A 23003-nucleotide genomic window follows, 5' to 3' on the forward strand; every position below is an offset into this window, starting at 1 on the left:
TAGATTAAATTTCCCAAAACAGATATTAACAGGGATCAATAAGGCTTGTTAAAAATCAACCCTGTTAATATGGAATGGGAGCAGCCAAGCTGGATGGCAGAGTTGTGGAAGAGTTAGATTTGGGTTGGAGTAGTAGAGGCACATGTTCACAAAAAGGGAGGTGATGAGCCCTCACTGGTTTGGCTCAGTGGATAGAGCATTGGCCTGGGGACTGAAGGGTCCTAGGTTCAATTCCTGGTCAGGGCACATGCCTGGGTTGCAAGCTTGATCCCCACAGGGGGGCGTGCAGGAAGCGGCCAATCAATGATTCTCATCATTGATGTTTCTATCTCTCCCTCTCCATTCTTTTCTGAACTCAATAAAAATATATTAAAAAAACAAAAAGGGAGGTGGTGAGCCAGCGTACACCCCACAGGCCTGGCCCCGGTGCATCATGGCAGTCCTAGGCCCTCGACACAAAAGGCTGCTGTCACACTGAAGGGGCCCAGAGGCAGCCCTCTGACGGGAGGGATCCTAGTGGCCGTGTTGTTAGAGGCCTGGTTCAAGGAGACGAAGGGTAAGACCACTCGTCAGAGGTGTCAGATGCCAACCATCTGCAGCTCATCTGGATACTTCTCAAGGGTCAATGTTTTGGCTTAGAGTAAAAAACAGCTTTCTGACAAAGATGTTCAAAGTGGTGGTGAACTTTCCAACACAGGAAGTATTCAAGCAGAGGCCCCTGAATGGTGAAGGGGGGAGGGGGCCCTAAACTGGAGAGGGTGCTGGTGAGAGAAATTGGGGGTGGTTGATTCCAGGGCCACAACTTTGGGATTGAAGACTCCCCAACAGTGAGGGTTCAGAGAGGGAGAGGGAGAGAGAAACATCAATGATGAGAATCATTGGTCAGCTGCCTCCTGCGTGCCCCGCAATGGGGATCGAGCCCACAATCTGGGCATGTGCCCTGAATGGGTTCGGGAATCGAACTGGGACCTCCTGGTTCACAGGTCAACACTCAGCCATTGTGGCTGGGCTGGGTCCCAGCCTTTTGAGCTAGGGATCATCCTGGCTGCCAACCTGCGGTGGTTTTCCCCAGCCTGGCCTCCCAGAGCTTTAGGCCTCTCCTTGGCCCTCCCCATCCTGTGTCTCCATAGCGGAGCCCAGCTTCCCTGGCTACTGAGGAGGTGCAGGTGGTCCTGGGGAAGAGCAGCCTGGCTGGCTGCAGCGCCTGCCCTCTAGTGGTCACATGGGAGAGTTGCTCATTTCAACTTCTGTCCATCTACCTTCACCCGTCCAGTCTCCACCACCGCTCTGCTCCAAACCAAACGCAGGGAGCCTGGGCAGGACACTCTCAGCTGTGCTCCCCCTCACCCCCTGCCAGCCCTGAGTTCCTCCTGCTTCCCTACTCCCAGGTCCTCTGGCCTCGGAGCCTGAGGCCAGTACTGCCCCCTCCCACTCTGGGAATCCTCGTCCTAACCTCATTGCAGCTGCAGAGACAGCCACATACCCTGCGTGATTTAGGACCGAAAAGCCCTCCCCTCCCCTCCCTGGGAGTCTGGGTGCCCTGGAGCCCCACCCCCTGCCAGGAGAGGCAGGACAGGGGCAGGTGGGTTGGTTGCAAGACCAGGAACAGAGTGTCCTGAATCATGACCAGGAAGGCTGGGTTACAAGCTCACTCTCTGCCTCCACTTCCCCCTGCCCAGGCCAAGGGTCCGAGCCCAGCAGATGAACCCTGCCCAGGCATGCTTTGTCCACAGTGCCTGCTGGGTCTAAAAGGTGGCCCGGGTGCTGCTGGTCTGGAGTGATGGTGGGACTCCAAAGCTTGTGGGGGACGGATGTGCCTAAACCAGTGGTTCTCAACCTTCTGGCCCTTTAAATACAGCTCCTCATGTTGTGACCCAACCATAACATTATTTTCGTTGCTACTTCATAACTGTAATGTTGCTACTGTTATGAATCGTAAATATCTGATATACAGGATGGTCTTAGGCGACCCCTGGGAAAGGGTCGTTTGACCGCCAAAGGGGTCTCGACCCACAGGTTGAGAACTGCTGGCCTAAATTCTCACCCGCCCTGCCTGCCCCACCTGCCCTCTTCCCTGGAGAATTGAGGAATAAGGATGCTTTTCCAAAGGAGTAGGATGGTGCCTGCAGGTTAACACCCTTGTGAGTGTGGGGACCAGGGGCCGTAGGGGCCAGAACGGTACCTGGGGTCCCTGGACCAGCCATTCCCTGCTCATCACTGCAACACCATCTCCGACACTATGGCATCAAGGCCCGGGAGGATGGTCGTTCCTGCCCTCAGCTCCGGAGGTGGATCTGAGAGGAACAGAGAGCGGGCACTGCCATTCAGTCCACAGGAGGGCTACACCGTGACCACCTGACCCCACAGAGAACCCTCAGGGCCTGCCCTGCCCAGACCTGGCACCACCCCTGTGCCGCTGGCACCCCTGGGCTCAGTCCTGCTGCCCACTGGGGCCCAGCCACAGCAGGTCACCGGGACCTTGGAGGCAGTTCCGGCTGCAGGCCAGCTCGGCTCAGCAGTTGCCATGGAACCCTGGCACTTTTGCAGGCAAAAGTCAAACAGCCAGAGTCCACCTGACAGGGGCCGATACTGCCCCTATGGGCCCGGGGCACTTGGGGGGGGGTGCCTGGAGGCACTGCTCCCCAGTCTTGAGGCAGCCCTAGCAATCTGGGCTGCTGAGACGGGCACCCCAGCTCACCTGGAGCTCCTGCCTCCCTTCTCTCTAGCCTCCTGAAAGCGACAGATTGGTTCCAGGCAGACCCGAGCCGGAGGACCACGGTAGAAGTGGTCCACTACCCTTCAGTGTCCCACTGGTTCAACCTCTGGATAAAGCCACGCTCTAGGAGTCCACATCCTCCCAGAGCCAACTGAGTCTAGCAAGATGGTCAAAGGCAGAAACCACCAGATCTGCCCCAAACCAGGAGCCAGGGCTAGGCAGGCCAGGTGCATCCAGTGCAGGGGACACCTGGCTTACCTGAGGGGACCCCACGGGGGCTGGAACACTCCCCCGCCCCACCACCACCACAGGCATATTAACAACACCCTCCAGTCAAAGCCTCCTCAGCTGCACTCAGACACAGAGTGGTCCAGAATGGCCATTTTAATGCAGAAAAATCAAGATAATTTACAAATGAATTACTTTTTGGGCCCAGGCTGCGAGGGCAGAAAGGAGGTGGAGACTGTTGAGAGTCAGACAATGATGTCGGCACCTTTAGCCAGATCCTACCCAGGCTGCAGCCTGCCAGGAGAGCCCTGGGCCCGGGCCTGCTCCTCGACTCCCACTAGTCCACCCCAAGTGGGTGGCCATGGAGAGACCGATCCCGAGGAGGCAGGGGGAGGAACAAGGCTGCTGGCCCTTCCCCTCTGGCCAAGCCACAGCAGGAAGTAGAGCCAGGCTCCGGAGGCCCAGGACATTGGCGCTCCCTGGCCTTCCTCCCAGCAGGCTGCAGAGGGACAGCGCAGAGCAGAGGGCACAGGACGAGCCCCTGGACTGAGGTTTGGGAAGGGGCTATTTGATTGGATCTGGCTCGAAGAAACATCGCAGATGAGGCAGTTGCTAGGGAGGTCTCAAACCCTTCTAGAACCCTCCCTCCCACCCCCCCTCTTCACCCCCCAAAATATGTACATCCACCTGTCAGAGTTGGCATGGTGCTGGTTTGGGCTCCACACCTCCCACATGGGGCCTGTGGGAGGTGGCTGCAGGCTCAGGGCACTGGAGGTAGAAAGGACCCTCCCAACTGTCCCTCTCCCCAAGCCAGGAGGGTTGAAGACACCTCTAAGGCAGCCCAGACTCCAGCCTGGCCTGGGGCTGAGAACGCTGGCTTCCCAGGGGTGGCTGTGGTCTGAGTTCTGGTTGCTGCAAGCACTCCCCGCCACCCCAGGTCTGGCCAGGCCAAGGGGACCCCCAGAGCTAGGTCCATCAACACCTCCAAACAAGAGAATGTGGTCACAGCAGCGCCCACGAGGGGCTGGCAGCCTTCTCCCCGGATACCCACCTGGCCCCTCTCCCACCTTGTCCGAGGGTGCAGACCCCAGAACAGAGCCAAGTCCCGGAGAACCAGCCTGCCAGGCAGATGGGGAGGGGAGGGAGGGGGGCGCGGGTCACTTTGGCATCTCCAAGGCGGACACCTGAGGCTTCACTTTGAAGTACTGGTTGAATCGGATCACTGCGTACCTGCGAAGACGGAAGGGAGCTGGGGTGAGGAGGGGAGCTGTGCTGGGGCTCACACAGCCGCTCACCAGTGCAGCCCACCCAGGTCTGTGCAGGTCGACCCCAGCCCAGGCTGATTTTTTTTTTTTTTTACTTCAATTATAATTTTACTTTCTTCTCAGCACAGACTAAACCTACTCTTCTCCAACAAGGTCATTTTTGATGTTTTACAGTTCAGCAACAGATCCCGAGGACTTCATTTTACAAAACTGACCTCTATACCCCTCCAACGGCAACTCTCCCTGTCCCTGCCCCAGCCCCTGGCACCACCACTCTACTTTCTGTTCCTGTGAAGTTATCTCATAGAGGGGGATCCTACAGTTTCTGGGTTTGTAACTGGCTTATTTCACTTAGCACAGTGTCCTCGGGTCCATTCATAGGGTAGCACGTGATGTGATCCCCCTTTTAAGGCTGAATAATGTTCTAGTGCATGAATTCACCACATTTTGTTGACCCATTCTGCCATCGATGGGCATGGGGTGCTTCTACTCTTGGCTATTGTGAAAAATGCTGCCGTGAACATGGGCGCCAAGGTACCCCTTTGAGCCCCTGATTTCAGTCCTTCTCCCCAGCAGTGAGCTTGCTGGGTCACACAGTCACTCTAATTGTTGAGGAAGAACAGTATTGTTTCCCACAGTTGCACGGACCACATGTTTTTCCACATCCTTGCCAACAATTATGTTCTGTTTATCTGAGAGTAGCCATCCTGATGGTGATGTAGCTCATTGAGCCTTTGACCGCCTACCTCTAATGGCTGTGGACACTTTGAAACCAGGATGGATGGGGAGGAGACGGGAGGAGACTGGACCACAATGAAGAACAAAGTGATTCCTGGCCCTTAGGGGCGTATGTACCCACATGATGTAACCCCCCACCCCCACCCCCGTGGAGTCTGTATCTGAGTACAATGTCGGTACAGCCTGCAGCACGTCCCTGGGGGCCGCTGAAGGAGGAGTGGGGTCTGACAGCCCCCACAGCAAGCACGAAACCACCCAGTGGCCTCAGCAAGTCACTTCCACTCGGGAACGCTGACCCCTCTGCTAAGGAATGGCGGCTGGGCTCATGACCTTTCAGACTGATTTGCAGCCACCCCATTCCCCACCAGCCCCGTGGCCAGGGCCCTACAGCTGCAGGAGGAGGCAGGGAAAGTGTAATCGCCCGCCCGCCAGGCAGGGCAGGTGCATGAACTCCAGGCTCCTTCTAGAGCTGCACCAGCTGCTGACCTCCCCCGGAGCACTGACCCCTGGCCCTGGCTGGCTGGTGGGGACACGTTAGCAGAGGCATGGACTCTGGACGTTCCATTTGGGCTGTCCTTTGCCCCCACACCCTCACCTTCCTCCCCCCCGCCCCCCCGCCCTCCCCCCGGCCCCGAGTCTCACCTGAGGAAATCGAAGTCGATGGTGGAGAACTGGTTCTGGATGAGGGCCCAGAGCGCCCAGAAGAAGTGAGATGCCTGCAAACAGAGCAGAGGGTGGCTGGGCATCCTCCCAAGCCTGTCCTTGACCCCGGGCACACCAGGGGCGCAGTCTCTCTGGCAAACACAGAACCAGGACGCTGGCAGGGACACGGTGGGGTCTCCCCAGCGCAGGAGGCAAGGTCACCAGGTGGCATTTGGGGACTCCACTCCCTCTAGCAGAAGGCAAGCAGGGTCGGTTCTCCCCCCAGCCCCCTCGGGAGGTCGGCGAGATGGTGCTCCCGGCCCACACAGAGGTGACCCCCGGCGTCCGCGCCAGGGCAGCTCCTCCTCAAGGCTTCAAGGCCAACAGGTCCAGGACGGGGTGGGGGCTAGTGCCCCTCAGCAGTGCCCAGCCACATGGCCATCAAGGCCAGGTCTGGTAGACGGCCCCTTAAAGAGACCTTTCCCTACCTTCTATCAGGAGGTGGTCGAGCTGGAAAATGAGTGTAGATGTGGGAATAAGAAGCCAGAATCTGGGCACTGAGCTTTCAACTTTCCCCCAGAGCCAGAGGCGTCCAGGGGCCCAGGTCACCGAGAGCCGAGCTTCCGGCTGCCCCCCAACAAACAGCGGTGACACCAGTACTTTCCCTGCTGGGGTCCCCCACCCCGGCCCAAGTCCTGCTTGCTCTGGGGTTGACTATCCAGTACCGCCCTCCACTTTCTGCCCTTTTCAGGACTTAAAGGGGGCGTAGGCCAATTCGCAAGTATGAGTGACCCCTAGAAACTTTAGCAAGAGAAAGGCATTGAGTGAAACAAGCCAGGAGGAAGAGCCTGAAGGAGAACCAGCTTTGTGCCGTGAGGACAGAAAGGGCAGCTGAACTTCGGTGGATTGTGAAATTCGGGGCAGCTGACTTACTTGCTTACGCATGGCTGACACTAGTAAGACTAGTTAGCATGCTCCTGGGCACACACCAGTGGACACCTGGCATGAACCATGACCCCGAGTAAGTGGCACACGGATCAAGAACCGACAGCACAGTAATCGGAGCAGGAAGAGCCTGACGGGAAAGGCTTACGGAGTTCTGAGTCAGCAGAGGACGCTAACAAGGAGGATTAGAGCTAACATTCATTCTCTATCTCCTCCAAAGGCTATAGAAAAGAAGGGGAGTGTTTAACTGTAGCATGAAAGATTAAGGTTAGACACTAGAAAGAACTGGTCCAAGTGAGAGAACTGCTAAAATAGGAAGCTGAGATTTCCTGGAAGCAGTTTCCAGGAAAGGGAGAACCTAGACCTGGGGGGGTGGGGGAAGCAGGGAACAGGGTACGTTAGTATTATGGGGGTGCCTGAGAGGGCTCTTCCTCGATCTCACCTCTAGGGTAGGGTTCCCCGGGACCTCACACCTGGCCCTGTTTCCTCCGCCAGGAGACTGTGAGAGGCAGGAGCTGGGGGTGGGTCCCTGTCCCACCTCCAGGCTCCGCCCTGCCCTGCTCCCTGCCAGCCACCAAGCCACACGCACTCACCAGGGCAAACTTGTTGACCTGCACGTAGAGCCGCTGCACCTCGCTGGAGGTCACGGCCATCCCCTTCTGTGCCTGCAGGTAGTAGTGCAGCCACTGTAGCTGGGTCTCCCTCGCAGGGTAGAGGCAGTAATCAACTTCATTCACACCTGGTGGGAGGGAGGCGGCATCACCGAAGGGGCTGGGAGATGGCCCACCTGGGGCCTCCTCCAGCTCAGGTGTTCCCTGCTTCGCTGGGCGGAGCCTAGGAATGCAGCCTGCTGGCTGCCTGTAATGTGTAGAGTGTCGACCCCCACCCCATCTGGGGCACTGAGAGAAGCAGACTGGTTGAGGGGCAAGGGATAGTCCTGGGTGTGATGGGGACCCCCTGTCTCCCCAGTGCCCTATATAACACGATGTCACATTTGGGGCACAGCATTGAGTCAGGGCTCAGCTGTCTTAGGTCCGATGCTGACCTCCAGTTAACCTCGGACAAGCCCTTTCCTCTCATGGGCCCAAATCTCTCCGTTGCAAACGAAGGGCTCTGTGTGACTCAAACGCTGCTTCCTGTGGGCCGGCTACTCAAACATCACGGAGAGCGTTCACAGCAGCTTCCAAGGCACCTGCCCCCACCCAATCCTCCAGACGACTGGGGAACAGCCAGGACTGGGTGGCCTCCATCCCTTCTGGCCTGCCCTTCCTTGAGTCCTCAAGCTGCCAGCCCAGCACCTGGGCACATCCCGGGCACAGCGGCAGAGGCCTGGGCTTTAGAGCTGGCACAGAAAGCAGCAGTTTATTTAAGACAGAATTAGGATTGGACCACCTTCCCCGGTCTCTTCCTCCCTCTTCTTTCCTTCCCTCGCTTCCCTTAGGTTTCTGGAGAAACACACTCGGTCGCCCAGGGCCCCAAGAGTATGGCTAGGAGGAATCTCCTTGTGCAGATGCAGAAACTAAGGCCCAGAGAGAAGGCACTTGGTCAAGGTCAGGCAGCTGGTTGGAGGTGGGTTCAGGATGGGATTTCCAGCTCCCAGTAACAGGCCCCCTGGTTCCCACGAACCCTGGAGGTCCCTCTCCCCAGCTCCCTCTCCTTGCCCCCCTCCCCGCCCCCCCTCCATGCTCAGTCCTCCTCCTTCATTCTCAACTTAGGAGCAGGATGCAATCTGCCCTCTGGGAGAAATTCCAGCTGGACTTCGCTCTGTGTGGTGGATGAGAAGGACTTAACATGCTTAGGAATGATCCCTTCTGGAAGGGTCAGTGGGCCTGGCAGCTGAGCACGCACGGCCCCAGTGCCCTGCAGATGCCAGTCTCAGCTCGTGCCACCCCCACAGTTCAGCTGCTCTGCCCAGCTGAGCCTCTGGTGCCTGGGAGTCATACCCTCGGGTATAATTAGCACTCGATAGGCCAACAGACCTGGTCAGCTGGGGTTCCAGAAGGGTCGTGATTGGCCTAGATTGGGCTGCGGAGTGGCTGAAGCTGGGCCAGGTGAGGCTTATCCTAAGCCTCAGGGGCTGCTGGGCACCTCACACTGCCATCCTGGGGTGTCCCTCCAACCCCAGTGTCAGGGCGTAGCTTTTCACCCTACAGAATTGTTTTATAACAAGCTCTCAAGCTGGGCACAATCACCCTGCTTCCCTACACATTGACTCTGTGTACACACCGCCTACTCCCAGGAAACACTTCCGCGTCCACCATCCAGCCCTGCTCCAGTCTCTGGGCTGCAGAAGGCTTCCCGTCCTGGTATCAGCAGCCAGTGCTAATATCTGCTTAGTATGTGCCATACTTGTGTGTGTGTGTGTCTCATATGGATACTAAGAAGCAGGTCCTAGTGTTTTATCTCCATTCTACAGAGGCACAGAGAAGGCAAGGGCCAGGCAGCAAGCACCAGAGCCAGGGTTTAAAGTCAGGGAGCCAAGCCGCAGAGGACATACTTTAACTAGTTTCAACGAGGTTCTTTTCATAATGGCCCCAGGCAAGTAGCTGCTTACAGCTTGTTCTGCGACTTACCTGCCTGCTGGGCCCTCGTCTACAAGCCTGCAGGTTGCACTGGGCAGAAAGGAGCTTGGGCAAGGGGGTGAGTCGAGGCTGAGGTTGTCCTGTGCTGGCCCAGCTGGCGAGGGCTGCATGTACCCAGAGAAAGGGGTCTTTTTCTAAGTCACACGCCAAGCCAGGGATCCTACGTATGCATGCCTTCCTACTTTGTACCAAACTGCCAGATTGGCCACAGGTGTGCCCTGTGTAGGTGGGTCCTGCCTCCCCCAGGAGACTTGGTGCTCTCCAATGCAGGCTGTGTCTCCCCATCCACCTCCCCGCCCCAGGGGCTGTCTAGGCTCCACCCCCAAGTACAGGACCCCTCTCATCCTCTCCCTGACCTGGCCAGCCAACATACAGAGGGAATGTTGGACGCAGGCCAAAGAGCAACGCCCCTCTCACCTGCAAACTCATTGAAATGGTTGCCAATGTCAAAAGCTTGGTAGTTGTAGCCGGCATATTCATAGTCAATGAACCGTACGTGACCTGTGGGGTAGAGAAGCGCGGAGGTCGGCCCTGGAGACCTGGACAAGCCCGGTCACGCTGTGTGCAGTTCACCACTCCTGTGCTGGCCTCGCAGCAAGCTGGCCTCACCCAACCTCTTCGGCAGCATTCTTCAGCTGCTTCCTTCTATCTGTCCATCCGTCCACCTGCCCTCCCCCACTCCAGCTGTCCCTCTCACAGAGCTAGTCCCTGGGGCTCTCCCCATGTAAAGACATCTGTCCTCAGCATGGTCGAGGGCCAGATTTAAACCAGAGGGCTCCCGCCCTCGCAGGTTTGGCTCAGCGGGTAGAGCGTTGGCCTGCGGACTGAAGGGTCCCAGGTTTGATTCCAGTCAAGGGCACATGCCTGGGTTGCAGGCTCGGTCCCCAGTGGGGGTGGGGGTGTGTGCAGGAGGCAGCTGATCAATGATTCTCTCTCATCATTGCTGTTTCTACCTCTCTCTCCCTGCCCCTTTCTCTGAAATAAAAATATATATTTAAAAATAATCATAATAATAAAAATAAAGCAAAAGGGTTCCCTGGGGGAAGCTCAGGTCAGGCCACCGGAAGGCTTGAAACAGCCGAGAAGGCGTGGGAAGACCAAAGCATTGTGGGGGGTGTCACTCGGGTGCCCCGACATGAAAGACCTCCACACACCCTGCCGGTGAGCCCTTTCCTGGCACAGACTTTTCTAAGGGGGAATTTGCTCCTTTTCCATTTCTCTCCTACAAATGAACTTAAGATCTAAGTGAAAAGTCTCCTGTCTTGTCCCGGGACCAGCCTTGGGAGCAGGACCTGCCGCCGCCCGGGCTGACGCAGCCGCACCTTTAGTGCTGTCGTAGATGATGTTCTTGCAGAGCAGGTCGTTGTGACAGAACACCACAGGGGAGCCCAGCTGGGACAGGTGCTCCTCCAGCCAGGCCAGCTCCCGCTCCAGCACCTCCAGCGCGGGGACGTCTGCGGAAAGGCTGGGGGGCGAGAGAGGGGGCCGTGGAGGGGGGACTGAGAAGGGGGGGTGGCTGAAGGTGGACAGGCAGGGGCTTGGCCTCCAAAGCCCTGAGCTCTGGCCTCCTCATGACCTCGTGCTGCAGAGGGAACCTGGACATATGGCCAATCTTTTGTCATCTGCAAAATGGCACTAGGGCTTCCTGTCCTGATGACCCATGGTTACTCTAAGAAGTTGATGGAAACCCTGGCTTCAAAGCATTTTGCAAAGCACCATCCTCCCTGATGGAAGGACATCCCTGCTACTTCGTGAAGGAGACAGGGAGGTTCTGAAGGAGGCCCAGGGAGGATGGGGAGGTGAGGATGAGTGACCGAACGCACTGATCTCTGAGTAAGAACAGGGGCAGCTGTGCAGGGTGCACAGACCTGATCTTAGGACGCAGGGAGGTGCAGGGAGGATTCCTGGGGAAGGGGCCGCTCTAAAACAAGGCTCCCTGAGAAGTTCCTCAGATGAAGGGCCCGGCAGGGCTGGAGCGCTGGCACGCTCCGGGGGAGGCAGAGATGTGCTGGTCCGTGTCCCTCACGCTCTGGCAGCCGGCGGCACCGGGATCGTATAGTTTCACTTCATATCCCACAGGCAGCCATGCAGCCACAGCAGCAAGCAAAGAAGGTGCTTCTTGGGCTCCCTCCTGCGAGGCCCAGGGCGCATGGGGACCGTCCAGAGGGGAGCACCGGCGGTGTAGCTCCCCGATATCGTGCCTGCCACCCTGAAGGAGGAGTGTGAGTTTCCTTGTCCCAGAGCCCTGAGGGCCAGAGGGTGTGGGCCACCTGAGGGCAGGAACAAAGCTCCTGGAGCCCCTCTGCCCCACCCGCTCCCACTGCACACACTGAGGAGTGAATGAATGGGCCCCTCAGAGGCCTGGGAAGCTGATGAGGAGACGCTGTGCACAGAAGCTCTGAACTGCGGCCCCAGGAAGCACAGGTTCCGTGCACACTGAAGAGCCAATGAGTCAGCAGGGCCCTTAGAAAGAACCCCAGAACCACCCATGGAGGAGGGGAGGGGCTGGCGGCGTGTTTCCACGCAGGCATGTCCTGTGTGCTCTCTCGTCCAGGGCAGCGAGAGGATGTGCAGGGGGGTGAGATGGAGAGAGGTCCTCCCGAAGCTCCCACGGGTGCCCACACCCCCAGCCCAGAAACCGGAATGTGTGGAAGAGTCCTCGGCGTCTAACGTGTCCCCACGTCCCCCCGGAGATGGGTGAGTGGCAGACTGCCTCACACTTTGAGGAGGTCAAAGCTAAAGAGGATCCTTGGTCTCCAGATCAGCCGCATGGGGAAACTGAGGCTCAAGGAAGGGCAGTCTTCCTTCCAGCCTCAGGTGTCTCCTGTACATCTAGACCCTCTGCGTCCTCACTAAGGAGCCCGGGCCTCAGCCCGTCCAAGGATGGGCATCAAGCCAGGCCTCTAACCACGAGGGCCCGGTGCCCCCTGGAGCGCAGGCCCCTGGGAGCGCAGGCATCTGTTAGGGGCTGTCAGGGAGGCCTCCCGCCCCCCCTTCACTGGAGTTTATCTGTAGCCACAGGCTGCATAGCATGCATTTCCCTCTTGGCTCTCCCTAAGAAGCTACCTTTTTTTTTTTTTTTTTTTTTTTTAAAGATTCTCCTTTTTCTTGGACGGAGACCATCCAAAGATAAAACTGAGGAGGCCTCCTTCGCTTTGCCCAGGTCTCAGCTTGAAAAACATGGCTTTGCCATCCAAGATGCCTGCTGCCCAGGCCCTGACCTCCGTCTGACCCCACACTACCCACCCCAAGGCCACACAGATGGTTACCGTGGGAACAGTCCTGACCTCCCTCCCTCCCCCAGCACCTGGACCCTCGCCAGCACAGCGTCCCTCAGCCCCGACACCCCATCCTCTCCAGGGCTGAGGGCCCGGCAGGGGGGGCATCTCGGAGACTTTCACACGCCAGGCGGCGGCTCCTGTCCCTCCGAGGCCGCGGGGGCGGGTGACGGGGCCTGGGGCTCTCCCTGATGAAGGGACGGACGCCTGGCCAGTGTCCACTCAGCTCTCGGGATCGGATTTGGAAAACAAGACCCTTGTACCCAGGTATTCTGTCTTCCCCTAGCGTATCGCTGATCATGACCTTTCCTCCCTGAAGATAACATCTTGGCCTCAGTTGAATTTCAGCTCCAGGCCCAGAAAAGCAGCAAAACCAGACAAGTGCCACCCTGGCTGCCTCAGAACCAGCTAAACTGACTAATGACGCTCTGCCCTGACGGCAACCAATCAGTGGAGACCACGACCTAAAAAAGCACACCTGGAAGGCTGATGAATATTCTATTGAGAACCCCCCCCCCCCGCCCTCCTCCCCCTCCGAGACCTCCCCTAGGATTTCCACCTGCAAGAGAGAGACATACTCTCCGGACGAGGGACCCAGCCGCGCAGTGCTCTCCCTTCAAGGAGCCATTCCCTTCCCCCTCTTCCCTGTAAGAGACCCCAACCAGGGGCGCAACAGGCAGCGGCAGCTCGTCCCGGGCCACTCCCCGAACCTGTCTCCCAGGCAGGTTCCCTGAGCCACAGCAGCCCAGCCGAGGCTCCCCTGTGGCTTCCTCTATGCCCTTCCTTGTGTCACTGTCCTAAGTGTGTTACTGCTGTCATCATGGACCCAGTACCCTTTGGCTCAGTGCTGGGTGGCCCTTCCCTTTGGACATCCCCATCCTCTGCCTCCGTTTCCTTAAATAAATTCCATTTTTCTTTATTCACCGTCTGAGATGGCTATTTAGCCTTCCCGCACATCAGCGACGTTCACCTTTCCCCTAGTTCTAACTGTTTGTTGCCCATTCCATTGTAACACTCCTCCAGCTGGTCTCCCTACCCCAATCCCTGCTGCCCTAACTCCCGCCTCCACCACGTCCTGGGCAGGTTACTGACCTGAGTCCCCAGCTCAAACACCTTCACAAGTACTTTCCACTGCAGCCAAACTGAATCTTCGTTCCTTAACCTGACCTTCAAGGCCCCCTCACACGCTTGCTCCAGCTCACACGACCCCTGCAGCTCTCTCTCTCCAGACCCCTCCCAACCCTTCCTGAAGATCTGCTCCGGCCAACTCGTCTACCCCTCATCCACGAGCAAGCTGTGCTCAGGCCACCTCCTCCAGCCAGAGCGCCTCCCTTCCCATCTCTGCTAGGAAGACCGTCCCTGGTTCTCCCACCCCTGGCGCACACTACACACCCTGCCTCCTTCTATGGCTCTGCACGGGCAGGACCTCTTTACCCAGAGGGGTCCCTAAGCTTCTGTGGGCAGAGCCACTGCCACCTTGGTATGTTTATTGTTTTAAATCCCAATCAATCCGTGCTTGTGAAATGAAGGATGGACTACATCAGGGTTATTAGGAAAATTATGAGACAGGGTTATTACAGGACTCAGGTGCTGCATCTTGTCTGAGTGGTTGCTCATCACAGCCTGCTATGGGGTATCCTGGGCAAGGGCAGGGCGGGCATCACCTCCTAAAGAGGCTTAAGAAAGTTAAGCAAGTTGATTTGCCCAAGGTCAAAAGTGTGACAAGAACAAAGGGAGTTGGTCAGTTCTTCTCCAGAGAAGACTCTCCTCCCAACAAGGTCACTCCGCTCCGCCCCCCCCCCCCCCCAACCCCGCAAAGGATACACAGTGACCGCAGATTCAAGGGAAGCTGCAGTGGCAAGGGTTATGCCTGAGCATCAGGCCTGGACTCTGGTCCTCGAGTTGCCACTGATGGCAATGACCTTGGGCAAGTCCTATCCCCACCCAGGGTCTCAGTTTCTTAATCTGTAAAATGGAAGAGGTGGGCTGGGGGATCTCAGGTCCTGTTGGCTGAGATGCCAGGGGATCCTACCCTCTGTGTGCTGTTCTAGTCCCAAGAGGCAAGGCGGCTCCTGTCCCAGAGATAACACTTAACATAGAAGGTCTGAACATGAGCCATGCTGGACACAGAGTCCCAAAGCAGCGTCTGATAATCCTTAAGTGGGAGGACCCAGATAAGGCATCCTGTGTGCGCGAGTGTGACAGGGACACACGATCGGGAGAGATGCCATTCATGTCTTGTCATCTTCAAGGAGGGAAGGAGGTACCCTGTCCTCAGACCTGTGTACCCCATCCCATGAACACCTGGAAAAACGGTGTTCAAGCCTTTTTTTTGGGGGGGGGGCAGGGTGACACCACTCTTTCTTCCTTGCCCCCATTGTTGACTCAACACTCAAGAGTAAGCGGCTGAGTCAGGTATCTGGAGGCTAGACGGACTCTCAGATGGCTTATCCGGGAGTCCTGTCTTATCTGGGGAAAGGTGATGTCACGATGGTGATGAAAAGAGCAGAGAGGAAACAGCGAGCTGTCAGTCGGAATAAGGTGGAAAGCAAGGTTGCCAGGCGGGGGTGGGGGTGAGGGTGGGGCACGAGGGGATGAGAGGCATCCAGACAAGCAGCAGGAGTCTTGGTGTCCCAAGGCCTTCTCAGCCGATGAGCTGACTTCTGACTGGTCAGGAAAGCCAGAGGACAGGCTTTCCTCCTCAGGCTAGAAGGCAGCTCAAGTAGCCCTGACACTGGGCAAAGCTGAGCTCTGAGCCTCGGTGCCCTTTAAGTAAAATGGGAGACACTGTCCCTGACCCTAGGCCCTGCCACAACCAGCAGACTCACGAAGAAATAAGCAGCCCTGGCCGGTGTTGCTCAGTGCTTACAGGGTCATCTCGTGCATTGAAGGGTCTCAGGTTCGATCCCTGGTCAGGCTGCGTGCAGGAGGCAGCTGATAGATGTTTCTCTCTCTCTCTCTCTCTCTCTCTCTCTCTCTCTCTCTCTCTCTCTCTCTCTCTCTCCCTCCCTCCCTCCCTCCCTCCCTCCCTCCTTTCTTCTTCTCTTTTTAGAACAGTGGTTCTCAACCTTCCTAATGCTGCGACCCTTTAATACAGTTCCTCATGTTGTGGTGACCCCCAACCATAAAATTATTTTCGTTGCTACTTCATAACTGTAATTTTGCTACTGTTATGAACCGTAATGTAAATATCTGATATGCAGGATGTATTTAGGCGACCCCTGTGAAAGGGTCGTTCGACTTTCAAAGGGGTCGCGACCCACAGGTTGAGAACCGCTGCTTTAGAATCAATGAAAACAACAACATATCCTCGGGTGAGGACTAAAAAAAGAATTAAGAAGCACATGCATGGGTCTAAACCTGTGGATCCCAGGTCCTCAGCTTTCTCAATGGGCCCAACTCTCCCTGGCAATGGCTAACCCTCCTGCAGGGTGGGGTGCAGCAATGGAAGGGGGAGCGGGATCGCATTCAGGCGGCGGAGGCCGTGGCAGCCTGGAGCCCACCCAGACCCCCGTACCTGGGGCTGATCTCGTTCTTCACGAGGGTGAAGTAAGTGTGCATCTTGTGCCACAGGGTGGGCTTGGGCAGGCTGCCGTTGGTGTGGATGGTGTGAATCTTGGCCATTTCCAAGGCGATCAGCCTATAGCAAAAAACAGGAAGGGTAGAGCATCAGCCCCTCCTGACCGGAAAGGGGCCCTACGCTGTAGGAGGGGGCTGGCCAGAGGGCAGAGTCTGGGGCTATGACCTATCTTTCCAGAGCGCTCTCTACATCTCAGCGGAGGCATGAAAATGAGCTTGGCCTTTGGCCTAGCAGGTCCTTTTCCAGAACGAGAGCTGGCCTAGCAGAAGGGCAAAGCAGTGGGCTGTTGGCCACTGGTCAGTGACCCTGCCCCACCCCAAGGTCATGTACCCAATGAGGACAGAGGGATCACTGGGGATGGGGCCGGTGCCTCTCCTCACCCCTGGACTCTGACCCTCAGGGGGAAGTGAACGCAGGGCACCAAGGGATCAGGGGTGGTAATGCCAGGCAGGGAGAAATGCCCGCCTCTTATCAGCCTGGCCAAGGTGGGGAGGGACGCAGGCGGGCCCAGGGCAGCCCCTTCCTCTGTGGCAGGGAGTTGATGCTGGCGGCTGGGTGCCAAGGACGCAAAACAAACCAGCGTTCTATTTTCAAGTTCTCCTGTGGACATTATCCAAGGTCCCAGGAGAGAAGGAGGGGCGGTGGGGAGAAGAGAAAGCAGCTCAGGGGAAGGCTGCTGGCAGAGGGGGGAGGTGGGTGGAGGGCTGACCGTCAGAGAGGGAGGGCCTTGATAAGGACCCAGCATCTGAGGCGTGGGTCCCAGCTGGGCTCCCCCAGGCCTGGGCCAGCTCCCCCTCTGGAGCCCCACCCCCACCGGCTGCCAAGCCTCCAACATTCAAGCTTCCTTTACCTCTGCCTGTTGCTCCAATAATAATCGAGGAAAGACAACAAAGGCCGTGGCTGTTTGAAACCTTGTTGCCGAGCTGTCCAGGGACACCCCCGCCCCTTGCCAGGTCCTGGGAAGGGACAGGCCATCTCCCAACAGCGTAACAGGCCACTCTGGGGGGCTCCTCTGGAGGCCCCCAAGGCTCCCACCTCCCGAAAGGGTGGAGGGGGCAGGGGGGTGTGGCAGTAGCTGAGTGGGTGAGAGATGAAGGCTGTGCTTTCAGAGGCCGGAGGCCCTGGAAGAGGAGGGAGCCCAGGGCGTGGGCGAGGCGAGAAACAGACCTGGGACCCAGGCCTTCCCTCCCCAAAGGAAGATTCCGAACAGAGTGTTTCCTTGAATACCAATAGGGATGCCGTCTGGAATAGCAATGAAAGCTAACCTCAACACGCGGCGTCTAAGCTGCAGAGCCTCAACAGGCGCAGGTTGGGGGGTGGGATTCAGGGCCACGCGGGGAAGTGGCTCCCAAAGGCCCCCCCCTCCCCACCCCCGCCTTTCCTCAAAGACCCACCTTTATCCCAGGAAGATAATGGTCTATCCTGGGAAGAGTATCAAGGAAGGGCCACCTCCTACACTTGGCCCAACTTCTGGCTTTCCCCTGAATATTGTCAAGTTCTTCTTATTGAACCTAAATCCATCTTCCTCTTCCTGACAATGGTAATTATGTGCCTGAGAGGGTGAGTGACAGCCTCAGATGCACAGGGGCGGTGAGACTGGGCGTGGTGAGGACCTGCCAATATCGGAGCTATTTGCACAAGAGCTGGGAGGAGTTGGTGGGGAAGCAGGACAGGGCTCCTCACCCTCCGCCCTGCTCAGACCTCCCTCTCCAGCCTGGGTGCATGTGGAGCTGCTCAGCGGGGAGCCTGGGATGCCCCTTAAGTGGGTTTGTGTATCCCCCAAACCCAGATGCAAACACACAGCTACAAAATACGACTCAAGGGAATCTGCTGGGGCCTCAGCAGCCCCAGAAGCAGCGTTCAGGAGCCCTGGGGAGGAGTGAGGGGGCTCTTAGATTCCCTCCCTCTAAGTCCCTAGGGGGCCTGACAGGGGTTCCCTGCAAATAGGGCCAGGGACACTAACTTGGGGCGAATGGCAGCAGGCGAGGGAGCAAAGAAGCTGTGTTTGGTCTACTCCCAGGGCGGGGTGGCGGGGGGCTTTGTTGTTGCCCCTCGGAACTTGGAAGGTTCCTTCCCTGTGGGCGGGACAGGACAGAGCCCAAGGGTCCTGGGCAGACCCCTGTGCCACTGTCCCCGGTGTCACCTGGGAACTCACTCTGGTCTGAGTGCCCTGCACATGGCCATAGCATTGGAGGGAGGACGGTGGATCCTGCCCAACCTCCCTGCCCAGCACAGAGAACAGTGCACCAGGCCCCACAGCCACAGGGCTTGAAGGTCCTATCGATCTAGGCATTGAACAGGACTGCCTCGCTGGGGACCATGGGTTCTGTGAGCCTCTGGAAGCTCAGCAGCTCCCCAAACCTGGATTCCCACCTTATCAGGACATCTGGAAGGAGCTCGCACTGGGGGAGGGATGGCATCTCTCTGGGCTACTAACACGGCCATTCTCCTAGCACACCTGAGCTCGTGGCAGGAGGGGAGGAACAAAACTCCCTGACCCGCTGGGGATTTGGCTCAGATTTCATTTCCAAGGCTGAGATGTTTCCATGGACCAGGAAGAGGATCCCTGCCGCATTTAGGGGACCAGGTGCCTTGTTTGGTCCCATGTTCACCTAAGTTCTCAAGCGCCTCCCTTGAGAACGCCTAGCAGACCCCACTGAAAACATACACAAAGCTATCGTCCCTCTTTGCATAGCTATCCACATACACACACCCATTTTTCATGCAATTTCAGGGAGTTCACAGATCTTATGACTCATTCATGGGCTCCACTCTACACCATGGAAGCTGGCCAAGGATTCCCCAGCCCAAGGCCTGAGAAAGAAAGCGTGGAGATGAACAGGGCCCTGGGCACCCTCCTCACCTGAAGAGTCGGGGCTCCCGGATGTGCTCAGGCCCCAGGGCCACGCCCCGCATGTACTCATAGCACAGCCCGTTCTGGAAGGTGCAGTAGAGTTTGGGGGCACAGCCGTGTGCTCGCAGCAGCTGGAAGTTCCTGACCTCGTTCTCCCGGTCCACCAGCAGCTCCGTCCGCTCCCCGTACACCCGGACCAACACACAGTCCCGCATGTCCTCCTCCACATAGCAGGCCACCAGCTTGTTGGTGATGCCGTCGGTGAAGCGCTGACATGGGGAGAGGGCGGCACAGGGGGGCGTGGGATCTCTGCTCTTGCCCCCCATGGCTGCCCACAACCACACAGAACCCCGTCCTTCACACTCATTTAACATAGAGCTCAACACCCCTCAACGCTTGGGACGGATGAGCGAGTTCAAAAAACAGTGGCAGCTCTGGCTCAGCCCAGGCACCCTGGGCCTACCTCCAGGGATGGGATTTGTGTGGGGAATCTGCACACCACTTGGGGGTTAGAAGCTCCCTTCTCTCCTTCCTCCTCCATCCTGGCCCTGAAGGAAACCTCCATTGACCAGGATGTGGCAGAGGATCACCCAGGACGAGTACATCCCCACCCGGCTAACTCTCACCGCCTGTAGGCAGAGGGCGTTCTGCTGTCCCTCCTGCCCATCCAGGGTCTTGAGGTTGGCACCCCGCCCCCCGCCCCCAGGCTTTGGTGGTCAGAGCTCCTTAGGGCCTCTGCGTTCCATACGGGAAGAGACCATGGACCCTGGGCTGGGAGACCAGGTTCCCCAAGGGGGTGACGAGGAGGAATGAACCATGGAATTTATAGGGCACAGTGTCAGTGCTGGAAGGGCCTTGTAGAGGACCTCTAAACCAATTCTAGGTGGGGAAACTGAGGCCCTAAGAGGGAGGGACTGGCAGATAGCATGCTAGGCCAGTAGCGGGATTAACTCCGGCCAGCTTGATGCTTTGGCACTCATATTCCAGAGATCTTTTATTTTGAAAATGCCACCTACCCACCCTTCTCCTAAGAGGGGTTTGTCAGCTTCCACACTTGGTCCAGAACCTCCCAGAGGAGGAGCCACTACCACTCCAGCACAAGCTGCAGGTGCCTCCCGCCTCCCCAGGGCATTCCTCTATAAGCAGCTCCCAGAAGGGATGGGAGGGTGGGCAGGCGACACATTTTTTCAGGGGACACAGGTCAGCTGGGGTGCCAGCCAGAGACACCTCAGTGCCAGTCTCTGTGTCCCTGCGCATGTGTCCATTTGGGTGTGGGAGGCGCCGTGTGTGCGTGTGTGTGTGTGTGTGTGTGTGTGTGTGTGTGTGTTGGAGTGGGGTGGGAGGCTGAGCCAGAGCCAGGGGAGATGGGGAGGACTCCCACACAGCGCAGGGGCCAGCTGAATTCTGGGACCGGCAGGGGCTGCTCAGAGCCTGGAGGCTTTGCTACACCACCTGGTGCAGAAGGGGCAGCAACGTGTGTGAGTGTGGGGGCTCCTGAAAAGTTCCTGCCCGCAGGCTTCCTGCCCGCTGGGTACGCGCCCGCCCGGGGCAGCCAGGGGGGCAGCAGGGCGCCGCGACGGGGGGGGGGGGGGGGGGAGGGGGAGGGGGCGGCGCGCAGCACGCTGACAGCGGGCAGGTGGACCTCCGGGGTGCACGCCCGCGAGCCCGAGTGGAGGGGGGTGTGGTGGGCGCGAGAGGCGGCCGGACCAGGAAACACACATGCAGCCCCCCGCCCCAATGCCCCTGCTCGGCGCCGCGCCCCCCGGGACCTGCGCCCACAGGGATGCCCGGGTCGCCGCCCGCGCTCCCGCTCGGGTACCTTGGTCCGAACTTGCTCGGGCTTCCACTGCGGGCGCAGCTCCTGGATGAGGCGCAGGGCGCCGGGCAGGATGTCGTCCGGGTGCACCGAGATCCCGAAGCAGGGAACGGCGGCCCGCGGGGGGCCCGGAGGCTCCCGGCAGCGCGCGCCGGCCGCCGCGCTCTCCTCCATGCCCCATGGGCACTGCGGGCCGGGCGCCGGCCTCCGCAGGTAAAAGGGCGAGCGCGGCACGGGAGCCGAAGGGGGCGCAGCCATTCCCGGGGCCGCCCCCTCGGAGCCGCCGCGCGCACGCTCGCCCGGCGGAGGGGGGCCGGCTGGGGGGCGGCGTCGGCGGGGAGGGGCCGGGGTCAGGCCATGCCTCGGGAGCCCCTTCCCGCCGCGCCCGCCTCCTCGCCGCCCGCCGCCCCGGGGACGCCGGGGCCGGCCGCGGCTGTGACATCACGGGCGCGGGCCGCGGGGCGGGGGCCGTGGGAACGCCCCCTCCGCGCCCTCCTCCCCCGCGCGGCCCCGGGCCGGGAAGCGCTCCCAGCCGCCGCTACCTGGAGCCTGGAGCGCGGGGCGGGGGGACGCCCCCGGGGGAGGCCCCGGCGTGGGGGCGGGGCCGGGACATGACGCAAGAGCGGGGGCGGGGCGGGGCCGTGGCCTTGACTGAGGGCGGGGCGCTTGGAGGGCCTGCGGCTCGGGCCGTCTCCCCCGCACCGTGGGGCACCCCCACCTCCACCCAGGGCTTGCTCCCTTGCTTTCGAGGCAGTAAGGTGGCTGCCTACCTCGGCTGGAGCCTCTCTCTCTGGGGCAGGCCGGGGGAGGGGGGCTCTTCCTGCGCCCCCACCCCATTCTGTGTCGGGGAATCCGGCCGCGACCCAGAAGATTGCGTGGCCCACCTCTGCCCAGCTCTCTGCCTCCAGTCCCTGGACCCCTGGGAAAAGGCTCTGCAGCCCCTGCCGCATTTCTATGGCGGTTCCTTGCAGGGAAGCCCCCAGGCAAATATCGCCCTACACACACACACACACACACACACACACACACACACACACACACACGGAGGGGGAGATTGGGGGATGCATGTTGGGGGTGGGGTGCTCATGGATATCTCACTAGTTACCAGCCTGGTGGGGGAGCTCTTACTGCCCCACCCAGAAAACTCCTAAAGAGAAGGGGCCCTTTTCTCTTCCCCAAGTTGTCTGTCTGTCCTGTTCCGGAACCTCTCGCCCCCAAGGCCCCATCACTCCTGCTGTGCAGAATCCAGCTCTGCCCAGAGGAACTTCTGTGATGATGGGAACGTTCTATAGAGTGTTGTCCAGTGCAGCGGCCACTAGCCCCATGTGACTCTCCTGCACTTGAAATATGACTAGTGTGATAGTTAATTTCAATGTCAATAGCCGTATGTGGTTATCCTATTGGACAGTGTAGGAGATGATGGGGGGCTGCATACTTCAGGCCAGGGTGCCCCAGCACGTGGAGCTGGGAGGGCACTGCTGCTGACCGTCCTTTTTGTGGTGAGATAAAGCAAGGCAGGCGAAGTCAGAGAATCATGCTCTTGGTTCTGCAGAAGGACACTGCCCAGGCAGGGTTGCTGTCCTGGAGGAGACTGGGGTCCCCACAATCCTGAGAGGCTGCGTTCTAGCGGTGTGAGGTTCGCCCGGACCTGGTCAGGTTACTCAGTCAGTGCCTCCCCCTTTTTGGTCAAAAGAGGGGTGAGCAGCTGCCATGAAGAGGGGCAGCATCTGTGGCTTTAGGTGGCCACTGGCCCTCGTTACCTGAGCTGGACATCCCTGCAGATGGCCCAGGGGTAGGAGTAGGAGGAGGCTCAGCGTGCCCCAAGTCCAGGAGGTGGAGAGAGCGTGTATGTCTGTGCTGAGGGTGTGTGTGTTGGGGTGGGGGTGGGGGGGCGGGGGCTCTCCCTGTCACGTTTGCCTGCATGGGGGGCGGGTGGAAAGCCCCTAAGACCCAAGCCTCATGGGCTGGGTTCCAGTCTTGCTTTTTCACACTTCACTGAGTGCTCTCAGCCAAATGCCTTCCGTTCTCTGAGCCTCAGTTTCCCCACATGTAAAAGGGGAGGATCGGTCAGATCGCTGGCGTTCCACCTTTTTAGGTGATGGGGCCTGGACTGCACTGTAAATGGCTCCACTGGGACGGGGGGGGGGCAGGGGCGCGGGGGGGGCCGCTGGGGTCCTTGGTGCAGGAGAGGCAGGCCTGGCTAGCTCATCAGGGCAGAGCCTGAGCAGGGGGCTGGCTTCCGTGCTGCGAACATCTTGCTGATCCACAGCCTACGGTCACAGCATTCGCCTTGGTCCTGGAGGGGCCGGAGGGGGGAAGGGGCCGGCGTGCTGCAAACTTCCCACCCAAGGTTGTGTAA

At 58.9% G+C, this 23003-nt stretch overlaps 1 protein-coding gene across 1 annotated transcript; it reads right to left on the bottom strand.

Moving 5' to 3' along the window:
• Window positions 1-3956: 3956 nt before the first annotated feature.
• Window positions 3957-20939, bottom strand: ETNK2 (ethanolamine kinase 2). The gene is made up of 8 exons (XM_036342815.1): window positions 20648-20939; window positions 18838-19097; window positions 15912-16034; window positions 10439-10581; window positions 9534-9617; window positions 7128-7273; window positions 5590-5663; window positions 3957-4174 (listed from the first exon to the last, which is right to left on the bottom strand). Exons 1-8 carry the CDS (start codon window positions 20900-20902, stop codon window positions 4102-4104), a joined length of 1158 nt encoding a protein of 385 aa, XP_036198708.1. The 5' UTR covers window positions 20903-20939; the 3' UTR covers window positions 3957-4101.
• Between the last annotated feature and the right edge of the window lie 2064 nt (window positions 20940-23003).

This window comes from Myotis myotis, unplaced genomic scaffold (genome assembly GCF_014108235.1).
Source record: "Myotis myotis isolate mMyoMyo1 unplaced genomic scaffold, mMyoMyo1.p scaffold_m19_p_18, whole genome shotgun sequence".
Taxonomy (NCBI): Eukaryota; Metazoa; Chordata; class Mammalia; order Chiroptera; family Vespertilionidae; genus Myotis; species Myotis myotis.